Source organism: Adiantum capillus-veneris, chromosome 5 (genome assembly GCF_014529385.1).
Source record: "Adiantum capillus-veneris isolate H3 chromosome 5, ASM1452938v2, whole genome shotgun sequence".
Taxonomy (NCBI): Eukaryota; Viridiplantae; Streptophyta; class Polypodiopsida; order Polypodiales; family Pteridaceae; genus Adiantum; species Adiantum capillus-veneris.
This window is the reverse complement of record NC_140935.1, coordinates 131,053,205-131,070,119: the sequence shown is the minus strand read 5'-3', so window position 1 is coordinate 131,070,119 and position 16,915 is coordinate 131,053,205. Positions and strand designations below refer to the sequence as shown.

The 16,915-nt window shown below is 43.9% G+C and overlaps 1 protein-coding gene and 1 long non-coding RNA gene across 2 annotated transcripts in view; one reads left to right on the top strand and one right to left on the bottom strand.

Moving 5' to 3' along the window:
- LOC147458119 (uncharacterized) overlaps positions 1–16,258 on the top strand; it is a 35,044-nt gene extending 18,786 nt beyond the window's left edge. Inside the window, exons 3-4 of the long non-coding RNA XR_015188017.1 lie at positions 14,537–14,637; positions 16,087–16,258. This is a non-coding gene — a long non-coding RNA (uncharacterized LOC147458119). The remainder of the gene's footprint in view (positions 1–14,536; positions 14,638–16,086) is intronic.
- Positions 9,175–12,884, bottom strand: LOC147458120 (nitrate reductase [NADH] 1-like). The gene is made up of 4 exons (XM_086512864.1): positions 11,424–12,884; positions 11,144–11,275; positions 10,823–11,055; positions 9,175–10,727 (listed from the first exon to the last, which is right to left on the bottom strand). Exons 1-4 carry the CDS (start codon positions 12,514–12,516, stop codon positions 9,324–9,326), a joined length of 2,862 nt encoding a protein of 953 aa, XP_086368990.1. The 5' UTR covers positions 12,517–12,884; the 3' UTR covers positions 9,175–9,323.
- Positions 16,259–16,915: the final 657 nt, after the last annotated feature.

The following is a 16,915-nucleotide window of genomic DNA, read 5'->3' as shown; positions in this document are numbered from 1 at the left end:
TTTCTTTGCAATCTTGTGCTCTTAGTGTTCACTATTGTTTCAGTATTGAATTTGCAAAGAACTAGTGTTTTTTAGAGCGCGTCCCTTGTCACGTCCCCCGTCCCCCGTCCCCGAGACCCGTCCCCGTCCCCGTCCCCGTCCCCGTCCCCATGTAACTATGCCAAAAAGACCTAGCTACTCAAGCAAACTCCCTGAGATCAAATCAAATGTTCGCCATATCTCTGCATCTGCCAAGATCAAACTGGTCGGTACAATCCAATACAATATGCCAAACGGCATACAGACTCGGAATAGCACATATACTGCCATTGTTGTAACTTGCTTCCTTAAAATCTTCATAAAAAAACTGCCCTTTGTACTTGTGTTGAAAAGAACATACCCACTACTAAACTTGTGCAATCAGTATCCACTACACAATATAACTCCAATACTCAAACGCAGAGTAAAGGACCAGCTCAAGGAACTAGCCCGTGAAGAACGCTAGGGCTGATTTGTAACATGCCAAAAAAGTGGGCACAAAACTGCAAGGGCAGAACTGCGATTCTAGCCAGCCGTGGCCAAATCTGCACACCCTGAAGAAGGGCTGCCCCCAAGGTTGGAGCTCTCCAAAGGGATGTATGGAAGAAGCATCCAAATGTTGCTGACAGCGGGAGTAGGCACTAGATGTTCCCACTAACTGCCGACACTACGTGCAAACCTGTCATCCAAAGGATCTCGACAAATTTGCTGTCGATCATTAAGAAAAACTGCCCATAAAGGGTTGTAAACCTGTCCCAAAACTGTTGTAGACTAGCTGAGAAGGATCGTAAACTGTCCCACAACTGATATTAACAAGCTCACAAGAGGGCAAGGAAGTGACCAAACCAGTAGGGCCACACTACCACTGGGGAAAGGAGAAAACATGGAGAAAGGAAGGGTCCATGCTCCAACATAACCTCCTCGTACTGCTGTCATTGTTGGCTAAGGGTCTGGCACCGCATGCTCCACCTCTAAACCTCATCTGAGGAAGTCAGAGTTAGAGTTTCGGCATCTCAAGTGAACTGCCCAATGTGATCCCATTGTTTAGTTTGGCTTTTAGGTATTTAATTTACTTATTTGTCAAAGTCTTGGGTAGGGCAATTTATTGAGGTTGCTATATAAGCAACCCCTTCCCTCCATTGTATATACATTCAGTTATTCATTGCCAAGTTTGATTGGTTCAGGAGACTCTCTCTCTCTCTCTCTCTCTCTCTCTCTCTCTCTCCCCTTGGTCTCTACGCTTCCGCGTCATCGACTTTGACATGGTATCAGAGCTTCTTGGTGTAGCTCGCGCTTGAAGGCCTTGGACGTGGAGCAGCCCAGAAGAGAGGAGAAGACTACCTCGTCGTCGGCGTTTCCTCTCCCTGCGGCATCTCAAAGTGCTGCCAAAACGCAGCCCAACAGGAGACACACCCCAATGTTTTTGGAATGCCATTGCAGCGTTTCGAAAAGCTGGCCTCTTGCCTTCCCTCCTTTTCTTGCTGCGTTTTTTTTAAAACCCCAGAGAGATTGCAAAGGTTTCTTAGCAAAGTTAAAAACAGTGGCTCGAGAGAGGTTCCCACAAGCTGTGGAGGACACCTTTGGAGATCTAGAGAAAGACAACAAGAGCGGTGGCTTGGGAGACAAAAAGGAGGTGCGGAGCAACTTGGGAGAAGAAAATTTTATGAAGCAGCTTGTGGAGCGTCTTGGGAGATGAAGCAGCGGAGAGTGGAACTTAAGAGAGGGTTTTGTACCCAATCTCTGGAGTGTTTTGGGAATGCCAGTGGAGCGGAATTTCTTGGGATTAGTACAACGGCCCTTGGAGTGCGAGGAGTGCAAGTTTCTAGTTCTTGCAACTTCAAAATGGCCCCCCCTTGCTTGAGCACCCCCAACGGCATCGACCAAAACCAACCAAAAGCTATGGATAACGGATCGTCAGTTATCCAGTTAGCAGCCTGTGCACCGGCACAATTCTCAAGGAACCCGGCAAATTGTTTGGCTCTAGATTGTGAAGTCAAAATCAAATGGTCAAGTTTGCTAGAGGAGAGTGGCAAAGGCAAGCTGGACAAGGATGGCAGTACCAGTACTCAGTTAGCTGCCTCGGTACCCACGAGGTACGATCACAGTTGTCATGAATGTGACTCGACGCTTTGTTTGGCTCGAGAGTTCGAAGCCAAGGCAAAAGCAAGAACTCGCAAGAAGACAAGGATAAAGGCAAGCTGGACAGAGATTACGGTAATAAAGATTTGACAGAGGAGATCGTCATGGCACACATGGCGGCGGCCATAGTGGCCTCGACGTGTCAGATTTCTAGTCAAATGACAAGCGTCACCACTAGCTTCAGCCAAAGAGAGGCTTGTGAGTGGGAGAGAGGGACAATGAATGCTCCCTATAATTCTTTTGGACCCTTGTGTTGGAGTTCAAGTTATTGCTGTTGGACCTGTAGGTCGGAATTCAATGCACATGCATCTGGCAGGGAACCAATCAGACGTCTAAAACACTATGGATGGGCGCGCCAATTCATTGTTGTTGGTCAGATTATGGACGGGATGTGTTCCAGCAGTTTATTATCTTGGAGTTTTATATTTTGGACGTGATGTGTTCACAGTTCACGAATGGGGATTATTGGACGTAGTATGGTCTACAGTTCAAAGTTTCTACAAAGGCAACGATGCACAAGATGGCATTACTTTCAGGTACAAAGTTGAGGAGAGCAACAGTGAGGTGTATCCAGTTGGTGGCCACTATTGGGGCGTCCATGGTAGCTTCTTCATTGACTTGGTCTCACTATTGATGTCCACTATGAGTTGCAGAGAGGGCGTTAAGAGTTTTGGCATCTCAAGTGAACTGCCCAATGTGATCCCATTATTTAGTTTTGCTTTGAGGTATTGATTTTACTTATTTGTCAAAGTCTTGGGTAGGGCAATTTACTGAGTTTGCTATATAAGCAACCCCTTGCCTCCACTGTATATACATTCAGTTATTCATTGCCAAGGTTGATTGGTTCAGGACACTCTCTCTCTCTCTCTCTCTCTCTCTCTCTCTCTCTCTCTCTCTCTCGTGCTCACTCTCCTTGGTCGCTACGCTTCCACATCGTCGACTTTGACAGTCAGATGATAAAACAAGAAGTGGTTCTGAAGGTAGAAGTATCCCCCTCTGCCTGCAAAGCCAACTCCAACATATGCATTGGAACATGCACTTGAACTGCTGCATACCGGATAAACAAGAGTCTACTGAAGCCGGAACTGGAACTTCCATCCATAGATGGAAAATGAAAAATCGTGGAACATCCCCTGCTTCAAGTCGGAAAGAAATCCCCCTCTGTCGTCCATAATCCACAATCTGGAGGAAAAGTGCAACTGAATCATCAACCTGTTACCCAAAGGATAGGAAGCTCCGTCGACAATTACAAGAAAGACGTGCATTTGCAAAAGGCAAAGCAAATTTGCCAATCCATCTTCTCGAAGAAAACACAGCCACAAAAAGCTCCTCCAAAAGGGATGAAGAAGATCCTACTGCTGTCCAAACGCTTCTCTCTGTAGAAGAAGCCGGAAATGAGTAGCTCCTCCTCTAGATCCAACAACCGCATGCTCCCCTTGCGGGAAAGCACGGTAACATGACTCCATCTGGGATAACTAAATCAATTCAACACTACTACACATCCTGGAGTCTCTTTGGGTTCCCCTCAGTGAATAGAGGTCGGGGTAATCAAGGTAAAGGCGGGGAAGTCGTAGATGAAGATCCAAGGCCTTCACATACCTAAAGCTGCCCCAAACTTGGAGAAAACCAGAAAAAAACAGCAAGCTTCTTCTCTCTCAATCATGTCCAAGACCGCACCGGATCAGCCATATCCGAGCACTCAGGTGGTTGTAACACCATAGAGCTTTGATACTATGTCAAAGGTGGCAGCGAAAGATGCAACGAAGACAAGGCCTGGCTCGTGATCCGGTGGGTACCTCGACTCCATTCTAGAACACTTGCAATGCCAAACACATGAACAAGGCACACCTGTGGAGAAGAGAGATCACTGAGGTAGAGAGACGGGATATCTGAGAGAGAGAGAGAGAGAGAGAGAGAGAGAGAGAGAGAGAGAGAGAGAGAGAGAGAGAGAGAGATCTGGGAAAGGCTCTCCATGCTGATAACAATCTGTTCATACAAGTAACCAATGGTGGTCCTACATAGAACTGACATGCCAATGGATAGACCCGAGGACACACAACTGCGACTGCTACTGACACTGCCAACTGCTCCTACACACGAGGCCACTCACACGGTCTCGTCATGGGCTGCCTTAGCCTCCTATGGAACCGAGGCTCTGGCGGGATCTCCTCTTGGCAGGAAGGCTGATCTAAAGGGAGAAGGAACCGGATCGGCGCTGCCCTATGGTGTGGCTGCCCCATGACGAACATGGATCTGCTCCTCTTGTATGCCTGCACCATGATGGAGGTGCTCTGCATGTGCCAGGTCATAGCGCCTCCATGCATCTGCCTCAAGAAGGAGAAACACAAGGAAAGGACCTGCTGCCCACGAGTGCATGCTGCCCCTTCCTCAGGCCAAAAACGCTGGACTGCTGCCTGGCAAAAACGCTAGAGAACTTCCTTGCTCCATGACAAACGCAAGGGAAAGGAGGAGCAAAAACGTTGGCCCTCCCCTCTCCTCTGGCTGCCAAAACGCTGGCTGAATGGGCTGCCCATGAGGGCGCCCTGCCTTGGGCTGCACACACCACACTGAAAGTGACCTCCCCCTGCCTGCCTATATAGGGCTGACCTCAGGCTGCCCGACCCACTCCTCCAGCCCCACGACCATAATAAATATGGGAAAAATAAGTAGAGAGCAGGCACTGAATGCCCATAGGCTGAGGGGGACCTGTAGAACAATTAAAGGCCATGGAATCAAGCCAAAACCCGAGCTAAACATGGCTAGACATGACCCCACATGAGTGAACAACCTCACACTGGTCGGGCACAGCCACACTACAACCCTCACTCCCTAATCTGCTCCTCGGAGATACTGGAGCTACCACCGGACATGAATATGAACTCTAACAAGTGTGACGTGGACATGCTTCGTCAACTTCCAAAGCCAATTCTGTACCTATCCCTAGATAAGAGTGTTTAGAAGCCTAGGAGGATTAGTACGTGTAATTTTGTGAGCCTGTTCGTAGGACCTACATGTCTGGACGAGTTCATTAGATCAAGTTTTCGAGTTTTGGAATCCTCTTGCATAAATGGATTGTACAAGTGTTTTGACAGGTGTTGTTACACTACCGTGGGTGTTTGGCATGACATGCATCTAGTTTTAGATTTGAGAAATCCAACGAGCCATTTCTTGTGTCAATCAGATTCTTGGGTGGGCAGATGTGAGACGGTTTCACCCAAAAACTCTGCCTAGACAAGTTTATTAATAAATCATTTCAAGTGAGTTATTTTTTTAACTTTGTCTTCCAAGTTTGCCCTACTTTAGTTCTAAGGGGTCCATAAGCAATATTTTTACTCTATTAAAGGAGCAGATCAACCAGCGTTCATCGCGAGCGTGCTTCGGACCAGAAAAACAGCCCGGCGTTTTCAGCTTTTAGCCGTTTCCATGGCCGAACATGTCCTTGATTTGCTAACACTAATCTCCTTGTTGCAGTCCGGTTTTCTCGGCAGCCCATTGATCCTCTTCTCAGCCATTCCCTCGCCGCATCGAGTGCTCTCATTGCTGTCCATTATCGGCTCCATCATCATCTGAGCTTTCAGGCCTTGTTTCCTTCCATGTCGGGAGCGCAAATCATTCCTAGATTACCTGTTGGTGGTCATCAGCAACCCCTCATCGAGACGGATCCAAAGATGCATCAAATCAAACTCGGAGGTGCTTCATTTGGAAGAGTTATCGTGCAACATTCCCGTCCGAGTCAAAAGAGGTTTGCATTGAGGTATTGCATGTGTGTACATTCCATTTACGCAATCAAAAGCAAATACCACATCGACAACATTGTGGGGGCCCCTTGAGAGGGGTGGTTGGGACCCCATCGGGTGTAATTCTCCTCTCTCTCTCTCTGCACATCTCTACCTCTCTCATGCTCTCTTTGCAAAGAAATAAAAGGAACCATCATTTGTGCTAAGTAGTACACATTCAAGCAAGGAAAAAAAGTAAAGATTTTTGGAATAAGGAAAAAAAGTAAAGATTTTTGGAATTGTAAAGTCTAGATCTTGTCACCATTTCAATTTTGCTGCACCTAACATTGGTATCAGAGCTTTGAAGATTTTGCACTAATCCACTAATCTTTGAATTTTTTCTCTCTAGTGTTTGAGTGTGTGTTGTAGCGTTTTGTTCAAGGTTACTTCTCTAACTCAATTAGGAGTGGATGTCACGTGCACATGGCTCTATGTGCCACGTGGACATGCTTCGTCGACTTCTAGAGTCAAATCTGTACCTATCCGTAGATAAGAGTGTCTAGAATCCTAGGAGGATTAGTACTGCAAATTTTGTGAGCGTGTTCGCAAGGCATGCATAGTTTTGGAACCCTCTTGCATAAATGGATTGTACAAGCGTTTTGACAGATGTTGTTACACTACAGAGGCATATGGCATGACATGCATGTAGTTTTAGGTTGGAGAAATCCAAAGAGCCATTCCCCGCGTCAGTCGGATTCCCAGGTAAGCAGATGTGCGACGGTTTCACCCAAAAAGTTTGCTTGGACAAGTTAATTAATAAATCATTTCAAATGATTTATTTTTATAACTTTGTCTTCCAAGTTTGCCCTACCTAAATCCTAAGGGTTTATAAGCAGTATTCTTACCCTATAAAAGGAGCAGATCAGCCAACAATTTAAATCTCATCTTGGAAGCCTGTTCTGGACCAGCAAAACAGCCCAGCGTTTTCAGTTTTCAGCCGTTTCCATCGCCGGTGATGTTCTTGATCTGCTAACGCTAATCTCCTTGCTACAGCCCGGTCTTTCGGCAGCCCATTGAGCCTCTTCTTGGCCATTCCCTCGCCGTATCTAGTGCTCCATTGCTGTCCATTATCTGCTCCATCATCATTTGAGCTTTCAGCCCTTGTTTCCTCTCACATTGGGAGCGCAAATCAGCCCCAGATCTACCTGGGTGGCCATCAGCAACCCCTCATTGAGACGGATCAAAGGTGCATAAAATCAGCCCCAGAGGTGCTTTTTTGAAGGGTTATCGTGGCGACATTCCCCATGCGAGTCAATAGTGTCTGCATTGAGGTATTGCATGTGTGTACATTCCATCTACGCAATCAAAAGCAAATACCACATGGGCAATGGTGTGGGGGTCCCTTGAGAGCGGTGGTTGGGACCCCATCGGGTGTCATTCTCCTTCTCTCTCTCTCTACACATGGAGCTTCATCATCTCTGGGAGAAGCCTTCGAACGAGTTAATTGCTGCCGTTAGTCATTGCAGCATTCAAGTTCATCAAACTATTGTCACTACCAGAGCTGCAAATCTTAAAGACATCTAAAGACCATACTTCAAGCGCCTACCGAATTAGACAACCTGCCTCAGATCAAACGAGCAGCACTGGAGGGCTCAAGGCATAAGCTCGTGTGGATCAAGCTTAAGTCTTTGTAGGAGACCAGTGAGCAGACGTTGCAAGGTTTTCCGTGTGCTGAGCCTTCTTCGCTAATCTTGCTGTGTCTAAACTTCTTTCTAAGAAGTTGCATCACCAGCAATTCTCAGTCTTTTGTCGATTTTGTTGTTGGGTTCAATGCCAATTAAGGCTTAATTTGCTTTTATGTGTATGGTATTGCCGCCATGAAGCGCTTCCTAAGGTGTTCATAAATATCAAATCTGATCCCATGCATAGGGGAGAGCGAGTGATCAATTAATCTTTTGCTGTCAACCAAAAGCCTTCTTTTCACTTCCCTAGTTCTTGGAGCTACGGTGAAAACTGCTGTTTTCCAATTTGTAAAGCCCTTGAGGAGTCATAGAATAACCATTATCATCAATGTATAAATACTTTTGGTTTACTAATATCCTTTGATTAAGAATTAGACGGTACCCCCCTAGAGAGGGTAAGACCTTTTCCCTCGTGCACAATTACACACCACTTTGGTACCAGGATCACCTACAAAGGAGGGGTTCGTGGAGGGCCAAGACCAAGGATCACCATCACAAGAGCCTGAGCTGTTGGGGATATGAGGAAAGCTGGAGCTGAGGAGGGGCTATGAGGCCAAGCCTCGTAATGGACCCTCACATGAAGTTGCAGACTTGACCAGCGGATTGCTTTACCACTCTACTCTTGATTCCTTGGGTAGGGGGGCATCTTTCCCATGTGAGGTGTCTTGATGAAGCATCATGCGTTTGGAGCTCGGTTGGGGGCAAGCAAAAGGGTGTGAGTGACATCATCACCTAGGCTTGTAGCTTCCCGAAGCCTACTAGCATGGACAGCAATTAAGGAGGGAATGTTGGTAAATGATTTCCATGGTTATTGTCCTTTATTACTACTTTATACGGTCTTTACACCTATGTCCCATGCACTTCGGTCATACGTGACCCACCACAATTACTGGAATTTAGCCTGCCATTCAACTCACCATGATTGAGGAAATATCACTCTTTAGGGGAGATAATTTAGGTATTCATACCTACCAAAAGGAGCATTTTCAGCTCATGGAAGATATCTATTTAAGAAACCATGCTCTACCCTCATTTTCCATTTTTGATCACTAGTCATTATTCCTACAAACTTTCATTGTATACAATGACCATATAGTCATTGTATACATGACTATGTGGTCATACCAATCAATGAATCTTAATTATTGAATCTCTTAGTCGTTTGTGTAGTTATGTTTACTAAATTATTCTATTTTGATCCTCCATAACGATTCTTAATGGGCGTCCCGATTTCCACATATCTTTGTTTTTAAAGTAATAGCTGTTGCCTTTTGAAAAGTTTTAACCAAGGAATAGATGCGTAAAGATAGAGAACTGTCTTTTTTATGCCCATGAAATTGGATTGACTGCAGAAGATAAAGACCTGCCATGAACTCATGGTTTGAGACCCTTCTGTTAGGAGTAGATGTGTGAAGATGGTAAAGTGGTTGTTTTTATGCCTTTAAACCAGCTGCATCCACTTGTATAAAGGTAAACTTCATTACATGCAAAATCAGCAATTTTATTTGCGCTGACTTTAACAGTATAAGACTGGACTCATGCACACGACTGCATTTTCATTAGGGTTCAACCTGATTCTCATTAGCTAAGTACAAACCTCTCCATTTGTTACTTTGAAAAAAGGTTTAATAGTTACAAGAATCTATATTGGTAATATTTAGCAGTGCTGTTTAGTCTACTAATTACAGGCAATATGCAGATTGTGCCCTCAGAATTCAAAAATGCGGTCTGCACTGTAGCCAAGCTTCGACAAGCTTGGATAGCAGGCTTGCTTAAGCATGGGAGAAGGTCCACACAAGAAAACTGTGAGCTCCTCTGATGGAGGAGGGAAATGGGCCTTGATGGTCTGCTCGTTTACTCGGCCCGTGCCATACTTCCAGGAAGTATGAGGAGGAGAGCTCAATATATACCATACTTTGAAGCGAGAGGGATGATTCCTTGCCCATTTGTCTAGCTCTTGATGTAGCATGATGTCTTCCTCTTTCCTGTTGGAAAAAATTAAGAAGATCTGTGTTTGATCGACCGGATTTTCCAACATTTCTCGGATAAGTTGGTACATGGGTGTTATACCTGTGCCCCCTGCCAACATGGCACATGCTTTCATGTGACATCTCTTGTCATCTACTTGATAAGTGCCCTTACCTAGGTAGTGGATGTGCCCTAGAGGGCCCTTCGCGTCTACTATATCACCTATTTGCAATGCATCTAGATGTTGTGACATGAGACCTCCTCTAGGGAAGCTCCCATTTGTGCCCTTGAAGTAAACCTTCACCAGAAGCTCAAAGTAGCCGATCTCTTTGTCATTCGTGACAGGAGTGTAGGCCCTCATGCATAGCTTGCCATCAATCTTTGCCATGACAAAAATATGCTTTCCACAGGGAAGCCCCATAGCCTGGTCCTCTCGAGGCAGTGCAAAGCGGAACAAGCGTACATCATGGCTAAGCACTTGCTTTGCAATGAGCTTGCAGGGGATTTTCTTTCGAGGATCAAGGGCAGTGCATACCGCCTCACTTATGGTGGCTAGATGGAAATTCTGATGATCATTTCCGACACCATGGCCCGTTAGATGGCTCAATACTTGGGTACCTCCATGGATAGAGTTGTCAGGCGTGGAATCCGTACTCATCACATGACTACCGAATGAGCCCAATTCACCAATTTTGTAATCTTCCAGCATGGCCTTTGCTTTGCTTGAGTGTATGGCGTCAAATTCCTCGGTGCAGTCACACCCAGCATTGATCAGAATGCTGTCCTTCCCACCTGGGTGATCTTTCAAAAACTTGGTACAATCATACACACTGTTGTGAACCACAATCCACGGAGAATCCGGAGTGTTGTGCTGCTTGAATTCTGCATTACTTATTGTTCGTGCAGTTGCATGGCTTGATAAAGCAGGTGTTGATAGGCTCCTGCCGATAGCCACCTTTGTAAGGCTAGACTCGGCTGCTTTTCCAGCAGCAGGACTACCAGCCTCGCTGGCAGGCGGCCGCATCCAGCCTCCAGTTTGGTTACCTGGGACGGTTGGGTGCTCAAAAGCTAGGCCTATAGTGGAAGTGGAGCTCAAATTACAAATGTTGATTTTCACTCTGAACCAGCAGTTGTTCATCATGCCCTGCACAGATAGGTAAGCAATACCAGATTGGTAAGAGGAAAATGTTTAGAGTTGGATTAACACGTACCATGTGTCTTAAAGGTTTGAGGGAATACCAATACATTCCAGGTGAGGTTCTGAGGCTGTGTATTCATGGCAGCATCCCAGGCGCGAACTGCCAGCTCTTTGGCTTGCAGTAGATCGACCACATCTATGGGAAGTTCCCAAAAACACCAGCACCAGTACTTGCCGTACTTTGTAGGTTTCTCAGTACGGATCACTCGAGCATCCTGCCAGCTTTGCCCTTGGTCCGTGGTTACTTCTACTCGAATCACCTTGCGTCCCCCTCCTACATTACATAGTCTCATTTATCAGATCTGAGGGCTTGCAATAAAAGACAACTGGATTTTATTTGTGAGCAATTGTTTTTGAAATACCTGAGTAAGCATAGCCGCGCACAATGTATGGAGTTTGCATTGTGATTTGCACCACCTCTCCATGGGCTGGTGAGGTGATGACAGAATTAATATTGAGCTCATTGATGAGGTAGTCAGGCCTAGGCCACCAGTCTGAACAAGAAGGAGAAGTGGAAGGTAAATTCAAATGAATGAACAGAAGCACTATTGAGCCTATGTCAATGCTTTATTAACAATGCAGGATAACTTTGAGAAGGTACAGGCTACAGCAGTAATGAATCATGCGACACATGTTCATTACCTTCAGCGTTGGCCTTCTCCGCATCAACATGCGAAGGAAGAACTCGGTTGTCTTTGACATGGTAGTGGCTGTTGGATTCGCCATCGGATACATAAATGCGAGTGAGCCATTTAACCATTCTGCCGCCAATAAATCCTGGTACAATCATGCGCACCGGAAATCCATGGTCTGGCTCCAATTGGCGCCCATTCTGCGAATAAGCTACCAACACATCCCGACTCTCATCAAGGGCCATCTCTAGAGGGATGCTTGTCCCATAATGTGAGCCGCCACCACCAGGCAATTTTTCGGCACCTTCAAAACACACAAATAGCTCTTGATGCTGCTTTGATCTCTTTTGTATTACCCCACAGTGGCGCAATATGTCACACAGTCGAGCACCTCGCCAAACAGACGTGGAGATGGCAGCAGGGCCCCAGTTGAAGCCAATGCTCTGCTTTACCATGTTTTGCTCCTTGCGACGGTTTCCAGCACATGCCAGCGTTACAGGAAGCTCACGAGGTGTGAACTCCTCTACCAGCTGCTTCATGGAGAAGCTTTGAGGGCGTCGGACGAGCCCAGAAATCTCGACACGCCACTCGTCATACTCTGCCTGTGGCACATACCCATGGTTACGCACATAATGAAGACTGGTCGGTGTGAGGAAGCCATGCTGCATGAGACAAGAGAGGGGTGGCTCGCTGTTGAACGGGTGTCTTCCTGTCAAGCGAACCAATTCAGGGTGCCTTTTGATCCACTTGTCCGCCGTTCCCTCATCTCTTGGATCAATGCCGCAGTCGCTGAAATTTGTTTCTGGGTATTTCCAATCCTCTTGGTCATCATCATCATTTTCATCATCTTCATCACTCGGATTCTCATCAGGGTCCTCATGCAGCTCATCAGAAACTTTTGTGACTGAATTGAATCTGGCGAATTCCGCAGCAATATCTTCCTCTTCGTTGAAAATCAATTGTGCCAGCTCCTTCATCATTGAAGACGCAGCCACTACTTCATGATCAGCTGCAAGAGACTTGGAAGATCTTAATGGAACATGATGGTAGTGAGTAGGGGGGACGCCATCTCTGAGGGCAGCGGTGTGCATCATCGTCATCATGGTGACCGCAGAATTTCACAAAGCTAGAAGAAGAGGTGGCAGGAATTCCCAATTGGGTGATCTGTGTGTGTGCGTGTGTGAGAGAGAGTGGTATGCGATGAAAGCTTTCTGCTGTTGTGAGTTGATCACAAGCAGCGATGCTTTCTAAAGCGGAAGTGGGCGCTTCTTATTGCTCCTCCGAGGACGCCCTCCCGCATTTGGAAGGGACAGTTTGCAATCATAATACTTTGCGAGAGCGGCTCGTCCCTGCGCTGTGCGTGCATGTGTGTGGTGACGTTCCACCAAAAGTGTATGTATGTATGTGGGAGTGGGACTCTGTGGAGCGTCTAGTCTTTCCACTGCAAAACGTGTGTCGATTTGCTGTCCCAGCTCATACCTTTGAAAATGCGCGGGGGCCAAGTTCTCCCACATTCTTGGGGCAACCCTCTTTTCTAAAAGGAAACAAGTAGAAAAAGGCCAATAAAAGCGACACGCTGGATGCACTTTTCTCCGCACTTTTTCCAGATATTTTGTTTGTGGCTCTCTGAGAGGTCAAATTTTGTAATATAGGAATCAGGATCTATTTTTTAAGTCAAAATTTTATAATGTTTTCTAGTTTTTCTATTGGAGTCAAAATCTCAAACAAAGAGGTATTTTAAAATTGTTTTGGGGTGTTTTATATATATATATATATATTATATATATATATATATATATATATATATATATATATATATATAGAGAGAGAGAGAGAGAGAGAGAGAGAGAGAGAGAGAGATGCAACCTTATGATAAAAATGTAATAGATTTGATCATATTTTTGACCCTACCATGAAGTAAGAGGCATGATGTGAGAAGAGAAAAAAATAGTGTGGCTCTCTCTGTAGCAACGTTTTGTGTTGGCTGTCTGAAAGGGCATCTTAATAAACTTTCTTTTCACCTTCTTCTATTACAACTCTCCTTCGCTTTTTGAAAAGACAAATGCGTCAAGTATACTTTTTCTGATTTTTTCTTTTGGCTTGGCTACTATTCAACTTCCAAGGCCTTAGCTTTAGGCATTCAAGACACGTAATTGGCTAATGTGAATAGAGCTCTTCTAAGAGGAAAATTGAGCCACAAAAAATCAACTCACTCCATTCCTATTTGCTTCTTTCCTCACATTGGTTGTGACCACTCACTTTGTGAGTGATTCAAAATGAATGTACATGTGCCAACATGCTTGTACACACACACACACACACACACACACACAACTTATTGTAGACACATTTTGTATATTATATAAACGAGTGCGTTACGTGTCTTTTGGACGGGGAGAGAGCGACACATGACAGATGGTGAGCTCCCAACCCTATATACTAAACGAATTTCGTTTAGTATATAGAGAGATATCCACATTATACTAAACGTGCATCTAAATATGTAGTGTGCACGCATGCACGCGCGTGCGCACACACACACACACACACACATTTGTCAATTACTAACTATTGCTTACAATATTAAAGTTTGTTATTTAAATTGGAACTTACACATCGAAATATCCCACTTTAAAGATATGGAAGACCTCTCTTCAGTTTTGCAAGGCACTAACTGATAATGGGAATGTTAGTTACAAACATTAACCCACCTCCTCCCCTCCATTTTTTTCCCACTTAGAAATCTGCGCCATGTGGGATTCAATGGGTGAGTATTTTTATAATAAACTACTCGCATGATTGCTTTGTTACATGTACTAATATCTCTTAAAAACTCTTTCTCCTATGGGTACAAACCCTATAGCCCTTGTAAAAAGATGGGTGGGAGTTTTTTTTACCTTGACCTTGATAGGTACTTGGCGTTTAATGAATACACTCCCCCTGAACTGTCGTGGTAATTATTCTCTTGAAATCTACCCCTTAACCTATAGTCTCTTCCCTCCCCTTTACTCTTGTACCCTGGTGGTTTGCAAACTGCATGCATCGGGCATTTCTCTCTAAGGTATCACGCCACTTAGTATTTTCTGTACTTGTATTATTCACCCTATCACTTGCTCTGTGTAGCTGATTGTCTCGGGCCTTGATCCGATTGTGGAGGCTCGACTTGAGGGTTTCTCTCCTCTCAGAATTGATGGTGCTACCTCCCTCAACCACTATAAATAGAGGTGAGGGATGCTTTTCCCCTCACTTAGCCTTGACATGTATGTGTGTTTTGGAAAGTGAGTTGAGTGTGGGTGAGTGCTTGCTGCTGCGCTTTGAACTAAATCTTGACTTCCTGTTCAAAAAAACGCTATGGAGTTGGTTGATCAAAACCCTCCTTCACAGGTTGGTGCCGCATATATTCTGAAAGCAAAACATTTGTTTTTTTGTTTTTCTAAACGTTTCACAACATTTTTTTGAAAAAAGAAATTAAAATGCTCTTGCTGATTCTGTCGTTTGGTGTATATAATTTTTCTTGAGCATTGTGGGTGATCTGCCGATCGCGATTGTATTAAAGTTTTATGATTGTGGGGATTGATTAAGCAAATGTGGCTCCCTCCCCTTGATTTGGTTGTAAGTCGATGGCTTTTTGGTGAAGTTTGATATTTGATTTGCTGATTTTATTCAAAAAACTCCTGAGTGGGGTAATCGTCTTTGATAGTACTTACTAACATAAATGATTTAGAGGATTGATATTTTGTTGATCACCTAGCTGTTAGGCATTCAACTAGACACAATTTTTAATAATATACACCATTGTAATACTAATGTCTTGGTCATGACCTATGTTAAAAGTTACTCATCTTGTTTGATAATTTAGGTTAAATAAGTTCGTTCTACCACTTCTGTTCACACAAAAAAGGTTTGGTTTCCTTACACTTGTATGGTACTTATAAAAAAAACCCTAGAGCACATAACTATCTTGCTTATAGTTCATGCATTGTTCATATATAGGTGCCTGCCTAACTACATCTAGTAAATTTATCTTACTAAGGAAAGATTATTGCTAACTTTTACCACACTTTGTCTACGTACCCGAGTGCTTTCTTGGATCAGTACTACTTTAAGTAGTTCTTTTTACATCGCTAAATTCTCTGTTTTCATAAAATCTCAATAAAAGCAAAGCATGGCAGAGTTTGAGCATTTTGCTAACTTGATAGCGTTTATGTATTAAAAGATCATAAATGTGGCAAAAGACCTCTTACCTCTAACATTTCTAGAACAATGATTTTGGTTAAATATTTGGATCACAAGGGGTAGTGGTCTTCTGATCAAACAATGATTTTGGTTAAACATTTGGATCACAAGGGTAGTGGCCTTTTGATCAAAATTTATCTTATTTAAATAAATATAAATTCTTTCTAAAAAATGGATATACTTACTATTTTTATTTATAACTTATGATCTCCTTCATTGAATTTGAAGGAGTGATGACCTTCGGATCGTGGAAAAATTGAAAATGATTTAAAATGGATAAAATCCTCTCGAAAAACTCAGTGAGACGACTTCATACAATATTGGGTGGTAGGTTTAAGGTAAAAGATTTTAAGTAGGACATAGATGACAACTGATAAGTTCTTTGACACTTGTAATTCAAGGCCAACAAATCTGTTATCTTGTTTATATGGATGCAGGTGATGACTCTATCTTTACTTAGGGTCTTTTTGGCTTAAAGCTGCTGTCTGCCATTGGTGTACCTAAGCCTGTCACTTTAGATACCACTACTCTTGAATATCCGTTGTACAAAAACATTAGAATGACACTTCATTCTCACTGTAATGTGCAAAAATGAATCAAAGATTGAGTTGTTTTTGTGCTTTTCTCTTACTCTTTTCTAAAGCGAGTTGTCTTTTGAACTGATATGTTCTATTGTGTATAAGAATTAGTTTAAAAACAATACAAAACAGCTACATATATACCATACTCAATAAATTACCCTACCCAAACTTTGACAAATAAGTAAAATAAATACCTAAAAGCCAAAATAAATAATGGTTCACATTGGGCGGTTCACTTGAGATGCCAAAACTCTAAGATCCTCTCTACAACTCATAGTGGACATAATTAGTGAGACCAAGTCGATGAAGAAGCTATCATGGACACCCCATTAGTGGCCACCAATTAGGTAAACCTTGGTTTTGCTACCCTCAACTTTGTACCTAGGAAAAATGCCATCTTGAGCATTGGTTGTCTTTTAGAAAAATTGAACTGTAGACCACACTACGTCCAAGAATCCCCATTCGTTAACTGTGAGCACATATGTCCAAAATACTCCAAGATAATGAATTGTGGAACACATCCTGTCCATGATCTGACCAACAAAAATGGATTGGTGCACTCATCCATAGTATTTTAGATACGTCTTATTTGCTCCTTGCAACAAGTTCAAACACTGATAACTTGAACTCCACACAAGGGTCCAAATTAATTATACGGAGCACTGTTTACCCCTCTCTGTCACTC

Bases quoted from the DNA above. Each gene is read 5' to 3' on its own strand.
- LOC147458120 (XM_086512864.1), bottom strand. From the start codon at position 12,516: ATGATGACGATGATGCACACCGCTGCCCTCAGAGATGGCGTCCCCCCT. The intron at 11,276-11,423 runs GTAATGAACATG...CTTCTTGTTCAG, and splicing joins GGAGAAGGCCAACGCTGAAG to ACTGGTGGCCTAGGCCTGAC. The intron at 11,056-11,143 runs GTATTTCAAAAA...TATGTAATGTAG, and splicing joins GCGCGGCTATGCTTACTCAG to GAGGGGGACGCAAGGTGATT.